This window comes from Dryas octopetala, chromosome 1 (genome assembly GCF_963921425.1).
Source record: "Dryas octopetala chromosome 1, drDryOcto1.1, whole genome shotgun sequence".
Lineage (NCBI taxonomy): Eukaryota > Viridiplantae > Streptophyta > Magnoliopsida > Rosales > Rosaceae > Dryas > Dryas octopetala.
In genome coordinates this window covers 20,634,588-20,643,006 of record NC_141366.1, presented here as the reverse complement: position 1 = coordinate 20,643,006, position 8,419 = coordinate 20,634,588, and the positions used below count along the sequence as shown (strand labels likewise).

Here is an 8,419-nt window from a genome sequence, read left to right as displayed (position 1 = left end):
CATTTTGAGGGGTAAGGCTCACTATATCCCTCCTGACTAGGTATATCTTTTATGTTTATTAATGAAATTTTCTCGTACCGTCGAAGTTTTTTTAGCGCCCCCCACCCCCCCCCCCCCCAATTCTAATTCCTGGATCCGTCCCTGTAGCTAAGTATTGTCATTGGCTAAGAGAATTATTTTGGCTGAGAGCATTTAATTAATACTTTAGTAGTTGCCACGTAGATAATAGGCAGAACATACCGATACAATTAACACTATTGATGAATTTTATCACAACGCAGCTTGGTAAACAATAATACAAACTTAAGACATATGCATGCTCACAAGCACATACATATACTATCGGAAATGAAATGTGTGGTTCTACCAATTATCGTCATTTGATCATAACATGTTTCTTGAGGCCAGGAACATGAGTACGCATAATATAGTCTTCCCATTCGATGCACTTCGGACCAAAATTAAAAATGTCTGCGTCTTTGTAATTTGCACTTGTGATACTCTGCAGCTCCTCTGAATTGGTGTCATCAAAACTACAAATTAAAACCAGTTAATGTCAATGCATGCATGGATGATTACAATGAAGAAATTCTTATATTTAATTAATCACCAAATTAAAAATTGACCAAAAACAAATCACCAAATTAAAATATTAAACCATACATACATGCCCTTGAATAGCATATAGGGTTTGTATAGCTCAACCAACCGCATCACCAGTGTGAGTTTCCGATTATAGTTCATATAAAGGTCTTGGAAATATTGGCCAGACACTTTATTCATCAACTTTAATCCCTTGAAAAGAGAAGGAAAAGTAATTAATAAAGAGCAAGAATACTAGTGTTATAGAAATGAAACCAGTATTGAAGGGACATAAATTTGTGAAATTTTGAAAACTAACCATTTTTTGTTTTTATTGAAGACTTTTAATCCTTTTTATTTTTTAGAATTTAGAAATTTAACATTTGAGTAGTGTTCGAGCTCCTATCGAGAAGTGCTCAAATCGATCCCTCACAGATATTACTTGATAAGATTTGAGTACTTCTCGATGGGAGCTTAAGCACTACTCAAGAGTTGGATTTCTAAATTCTAAAAGAAAAAAGCTAAGTCTTTAAATAGAACAAACTGTGGCCAATTTTTCAACTTTTTCCCCATTAATTTCAAGCTTAGTGACATAGTGTATGGCAAGGATGACCCATAATTGTAATCCCAATTATATTAGCCAGGGAAATTTATATTTATTTCTTTTCTCTATATAAATATAGCAATATTGCCATCAAGAAAGGGTAGTTAGAAAAAAACCTCCAAGGGTAGCATGAAGCGAATTTGCATGTACATGCGGAAAGTAGCCATAGTCCTGAACATTGTACATTTGCCAACCTTGACAAAGGTTCCATCCTCATTAACCCATGGATTTTTGGTGAAGTATCGGAATACAAAAGTGTGAATATCAGTGAACTTTATAGGATTTCTCAATGAGCTTCCCACATGGTAGATGACGCAAGAAGATTTATTTGCATTCACCACTGTGGCTGCAATTATTGAATTTACCACTATGTCAACAGGAATCTGCATAATAAAAAAAAAAAATTAATGCTTCTTTAGATGTACATAAATATTAGAAAACAATATTTTGATGGTTATATGATTGAGAGAATAAATTATGTAAAAAATTAAAGGAATGTAACAGCAAAGAAATATGCCAGAGTGAATTTTAAAATTCACTAGCTCTTGATAATCCTTTTTCTTTTTAATAAAGAGAGAACATAATTGCTAAACGGATAATCAAATGGTTTATGTTGTGCAATAAATAAATATTTAAAAGGAAGAGTGTCAATATATATTCATAGAGAGATTTATGTTCGTGCACATTGATACACACACAAAATGCATATATATACACATAGAATGCATGCATGCGTGTGTGGAGCCATGCTGTTGAAGCTCACCATATCAAATACTAACATGGGATCCGCAAGTATGCATGTCAGCTTTCCTTTACAATAACCAGCAATTACGCTATCAATGGTCCTGTAATAAAAAATAAAAAATAAAAAAAAGGAAGCACACACACATATGTAAAGAAATCTAAACATTTATCTCAAAACCAATTGACTATAGGAGGAGTAGCCCAAACCCTTATAAGTCACTAGCAAGGCCCTCACATCTTCAATGTGAGATTTCTCTTAAGACACCCTCGCACGTGTGGCATCATTTAAGTCTAACACGTGGACAATTTATATTGGGTGACGTGGGAGTACGTGTGGCCATTAGGCGCATCACGTGGATAACTTGCTCGATCTGATACCATGAAGAAATCTAGGCATTCATCCCAAAACCAATTGGCTATGGGAGGAGTAACCCAAACCCTTATAAGCCACTAGCAAGGCCCTCACATCTTCAATGTGAGATTTCTCTCAATAATATGTATATGAGTTTAGACTGTTAATTATAACCTAATTAAGGACCAAACCAAATAAAAATCATTATACTCTTTAACTTTGATCCTTTAAAATGTAGGCATAGAGACAAATTAAATACCCACAATTAATTATTTACTTTCTGTTTTTTTCCCTAGTCCTAATGACAAATAGAAATTTTTTTTGAGAAATAGATCATTAACCTCGTATAAACTTTCGTTTTAGCTCTAATGTCACATGCATAAGCTTCAAATTCATATAAAATTGAATTATACGTGTTTTTGGTCAAAAGTAAAATTCGTCTTTTTTTTCTTTAGGATTTGATTACTCATTGTTCGTCTGCTTATATAATTTTGTGGGTGGACCATACATTTTTTTTCTTTAAAAAAAATTCTTATAGTTATCAAAGTATTAGGTATAATTCAGTGCAAAAAAAGAAAAAATATATATATAAGTAATTTTTTCAAGGTTCAGTTCAAATGTCATAATGTTCAACCTATCCGTTTGACATAAAATTGGTATTTACTATTTAGTATGGAAAACATTTGTCCATATCTATCAAATCAGATTCGTGATAAAAAAAATAAAAAAAATAAAAAAAATTGATGTTTGAAGAAGTAAGGAGAATGTATTTGTCACACATATATTATCAAAATAATGTGTGTGATTAATTATTGATGGTATATCCATTCATCTTTGAACAAGTTCAGAGAATGAGAGACTAACATAAATTAAGGACTAGCTTTTGAAAACTACATGCACATAATTTACAAACCTAGGAATTTATGATCATATTATGATTGGTCCTAAAGTTTAGGGCTTAATGATATAAGGTGCATGCATATTCCTCATTACCTGAAACCTTGAATCCAACCAGGAAATGGTTCTTTGTATGTGCTGGTAACCACAGTTGGACGTATGATGACAAGAGGTAGATTATCTTTCGAGCTTCCTAGAAATATTTCTCCCATTGCCTTTGTAAATACATAGGTATTTGGCCAACCATACAGTTTAGCCCTAAGTATAAAAGAAAACCAATAATAATTAGATAAGTCCAGAAAATTTCCATGCCATAATATAAGTAGGGTGAATGTTTGAAATGTTAGATTTCTATGGACATGCAATAGCAATTTTTTTCTTGAGTTTTGACTGCCAAAATTTGCAGAAAAGTAAGTCCAGAAATAAGAATCATATTTGAAGGTTTATATATCCACAGTTAAATGGATGCTCAGAAACCTTTCAATGCCAAAATCCTTCATTGTGTTTGTAATAACTTCTTCTGATGCATCCTGTGCTTTTAGTTCATTCAATTTCTCCTCCACCAAGCTCGTTTCTAGTTCTTTGAAATCAAATTTAGCGGTCTCCTTTATCATCTTATCCATTGAAGAAGAGTCCTCTAGTATGAGCCCTGCCCTTTCACCACACACATAAGCTGAAAAACACTCGCTATCAGTGAAGCAAATCCGAGGTCGATCATTAAAAGGAAAAAAATTGAGGTAATATATACAGATGCTACTTAGAAAAAAATTAAAATTTAATTAATTACATAAGTATAAAACACGACATATCTTTTTCTGGGCCTAACTAATTCTCTTTTCCTCTTGTTTTGTTTGTCTTTTTGGTTATTTAGATTATCTGTTTTCTTTATTTTTGCTTATTTCAATCCTGATTGTGTACTATAATTTTAAAAATTTATAGTAAGAATATATTTAATCTTTTGTTCTACACTTTTCGATAATAAATAAATAACTATGATTAAAAGTTAAATAAGATAAATAAAAAAATTATATAGTCATATGAAAAAAATCAAGGATAAATAAGAAAAGGAGGAGGAAAGGAGAATAGGACAAAGAAAGGTAAGGCTAAAGAAAAAGGAAAGGCCAAGCATTAATTTGGAAAACAATATAAAACACTAACCAGTTGATACGTGGAGAAGCATCTCAAGTTTTAAACATTTCTTTGCAAAGCTCAACACATGCAGAACTCCAAATGTATTGACGTCCAGCGCGATATCATACCTGCAAACAGCGATATACATGTTCATTTTATTAATTTAGAAGATGATATTTACATGTGTATATGGAGGGAGCTTCATATATATAAGAATGTTTTACTTTAAGAAAAGTAAGAACATAGTATAACTCAGCAATGCAATTCAATAATTAAACCGTCAAATTTTTAAGTCCCTACGTACTCAAGAGTGATTATTCTTGTAAAAAAATCAGCCAAATTAATAATTATTTAGTCATCTAAATTGTATAGACAAACACAGTTCATTAGATAAAATTAAAATGATATTGATGGTAATAAAATACTTAAACAACTTTTTATTTGAGTGATTTTTTGTAAAACTGATCTTTCCATGATCTCCTAAAATATAGACGAATTCCAATTATTAAATTGTAGTGTCGAGATAAGATATCCTTATTTCTTAAAGTAATTGAAAAATCCCTTACTGGAAGCTAGCTCCCTAATTATATATGTATGCATTCTACATATGTGTTTGAATACCTTTCATCAAAGTTGGTGGTTGCTGCAGAATTTAATATGATTTGTATTTCATTGCACATTTCTTCCCTCAACTTGACTTCTTTGATGCCCATATTTTCAGAAGTTACATCTCCCGGGAGAGCAACAACTTTTTCTGATATAAAGGAATCAAAATCTGCGCCCCATTTCTCCTTGAGAACGCTGAACAGCTCCTTCCCTATGATCTTCATAATATATATATATAGAATAAAATAAATTAATATTCTTTACAAAATTACATGAAAATGAAAGTGTTGTTTGTTTTGAGTAATAGATTTGAATTCTCTGCTTGTCCTATTTTTATCTGTTTCAATTCAAATCATATAATATAAATATAAGGATTTATGTAACTTCATTCATCATTTGTTTTATATTCTTGAATAAAAAATACACAACTATGATTAAAAGAAGTAAAAATAAATAGAGAAAAAAGAAGCAGATCGAAGATAAAGATCATTGAATAATATATTAATTTGTATATAAACCTCATTGTGCATGCGAAATGTGGCTGACTTGGCATCGGAAGCTCTTAAAAGAAGATAGAGCTTTTTCACATCTGGTTGAACCCTTAGTATTTTCTCCACAAATACTGCATGCATGCATATATCAACAAAGTTACTAGGAGAGAGAGAGAGAGAGAGAGAGAGAGAGAGAGAGAGAGATGGTGGAAGCATACCCATTGCAATGAAGCCAGTGGCTCCAGTAACTAAAATGGTCTTATTGTGCAGATATCCAAGTATGCTCTTCAACTCCATTGTAGAAATTAATTAAGAGTAAAAACTCAGAGAGACAGCTAGGGAAGTATATATCTTGGTACTAAAATTGAGAAGATAGAGAGAAGTGAATTGGTTGATCGAGAAGCTAGTGGTACGTACTTTATAGACTAAAATTTAGAATGCTTGCTAGTTAGCTTTCTTGGATTCATAGTGATGGAGTGAAATGCTGGTTGAGTGTGCTACTTAAACAAAAATTTAGATGCTTTTGTCCTTGCATAAATTCAAAAGCTTGGTTAAAATCAAAGAGAATATATAGCCTATCATCTCGATATAATATTAAGACCACCAAAAAGTATCATTCGATATAATCCAAGTTAATTTCAATTCGGTGAAAATATATACTCAATCCAGCTGCATATGTACCAACCTACTTAATTAGGAATTGTAACTGAGGTATTATATGGGAAAATGACCATTTTGGTCCATAAGTTTGGCCCTTGTTTAATTTTAGTCCTTATTATTTCAATCAAATCTTCGTGTAGTCTGAATTTTGTTAAAAGTAAAATTTCATCCAAATTTTAGTTAAAATTTGCATGTGAAAACAACGCGTAATGTTAATTTTTGCGAGTTTAAAGAAAAACGGTGATAAAATTCTGATATTGCACATCCACGTTGATAAAGCAATGATTTTACCATCAAATTTGGACGAAATTTAATTTTAGACTTAATTGTAACAACACTTAAACTACAAAGATTTAATTAAAAAAATTTTAAAATGTGTAAAAAGTGAAATAACCACCGAACTAATATGACCAAAATGGTCATTTGCCTTATATTACTGTACCGACTAGGTCACCGCAAGACAAAGGAAACACATATATGCACACATTAATTAAATACAGCTAACAATATATATCTAGGTAGAGATCGAGTAGCAGATAGTGGGTAGAAGATATATAGTAAGATTATAGCTGGTTGACTTCTGTCACATATTTGGAAGAGTGAGACTTACCTACCCCAGGGATACCACCTACCCCGGATACCAATAGGTGGTATTCCCTTCATCCCCTTTCTCTCTATCTCTCTCCTCTCTTTTTTTCTCTTTCTCTCTCCCTAGTGATACCACACAAGTGGCATCCCAGAGATAGGAAAGTTTTGTTCTATTTGGAAAAAATAAGGTTACGTGGTAGACACATGGGTTTGCTTCGCATGGGTGTGGAAAATGTGATGCTGTGATGCGAATGTGCACACTCACATCTTATGTCTTCTCTTTGATTTAACCCCTAAATTTTATCTATCACCTGCCAAGCAACCCAACAATATATTTTTTATTCTTTTTTGTCAACTTCACTTTTCTTGATTGAACAAAAAAAACAAAACAAAAACTTATGTATCACAAATTTTCTAGAAGCCGAACAGGAAATTCCAAAACTCAAGTCACTCAACCTGATTATGACATCTTTCTTTTACTTTTCGGCTTATTAAGTGGTCTAGGTACGTAATTACTTGAGCCCATCAACGATGTATCGCTAAAATAATGTTTGAAAGACTACTACTTGTACGTATCAAACATTAAATGGCTATTCTCACTTTTCATCTATGTCGTACCATTGTATCCTTACATTAATTAATATACAGAAATATTGGTTGATGGTGAAAGAAACAACACAATAGGTGTAGCAATAATTAATTGTCAGTGGTTAACCATACTTATCTTGCCAGAAACATAATCTTGCTTGAATTATATATCTTGCTAGAAATATTACATAGTTATGTTGTTTGATCGTAAACTTGAAGACATATTTAGTAAAGAGACAACTTAACCTACTGATGGTCCAAATTTCGAATGATTAGTTGATATATTTTATTATTATTATTATTGTTGATGCAAATTCTCGTAAGGTAGATGCAACAACTTAGATATGCTGATCTGGCTGATCAAGTGCTTCGCTGGATGATGAAGTGGATGCTGGTTGAGATCTTCCTGTAGATAAAAACAAGATCAAAGGAGATGGACCGGTGTGGTACCAGCCAAACACACTCCGATGAAGAAATCAGTGGTGGTGTTTGATGGTGGATGAGGAAGAACAAAGGAAGAACTTGGGAGAATGGGAAGAACAAGGCAAATGTTCTGGGTTATTCTCAGCAAGTTGGGTAGGCTCTTCTTTGGATGGAAATGCAAAGTGTTTAGCGTGTGTATTGATAGATTGCTAGATGCTTCATTTTGTGCATATGTGGTGCCTTATATAGGCAAAGGAAAACTTAATGAATAAGTTACCTGCATGTGAATGAATGGTTGCCAGAGACCCACGCACCTGGTCAGACCTAGTTGCATGCTCAGCTGCTTGCTTCCTCAGCATTGAATGCTGCATTAAATGCAAGGTTGGAAGGTCCAGGCAAACTGTCCAGCAGTCATGAATGCAAGCCTGATATTCTGTCTGTCAGAAGATTGTGTCAGGTGCATTCAAGTGTGGCGGTTCGTCCCATCGTGATCTTCCTGGGAATGGCGGCGGAGAGCCGAGCCGAGCCGATACGAACACATGTTTTCATGTGAAGACACGAAGTCCATGTGTGGTCGGATCGGGCATGGGATTCCAGGCCGAGCCGGTCCCATAAACTGGGGGTCTTTCCGAGCTCTAACTGGTCGACGCCAGAACCCGAAAAGAGGCCATCTCCTGTGCCGAGCCGAGCCGGACCGGGATGATCGTGGGAAGATGGACACTCGATCCCATGGAAGATCATCGGTTCGGCTCG

At 33.7% G+C, this 8,419-nt stretch overlaps 1 protein-coding gene across 1 annotated transcript; it reads right to left on the bottom strand.

Annotated features, from left to right (window-relative positions):
- Positions 1–323: 323 nt before the first annotated feature.
- LOC147299013 (fatty acyl-CoA reductase 3-like) lies at positions 324–5,704 on the bottom strand. Its single transcript, XM_086254956.1, has 10 exons — positions 5,626–5,704; positions 5,435–5,538; positions 4,932–5,134; positions 4,338–4,438; positions 3,657–3,852; positions 3,276–3,437; positions 1,950–2,031; positions 1,303–1,569; positions 668–795; positions 324–533 (listed from the first exon to the last, which is right to left on the bottom strand). Exons 1-10 carry the CDS (start codon positions 5,702–5,704, stop codon positions 377–379), a joined length of 1,479 nt encoding a protein of 492 aa, XP_086111082.1. The 3' UTR covers positions 324–376.
- Between the last annotated feature and the right edge of the window lie 2,715 nt (positions 5,705–8,419).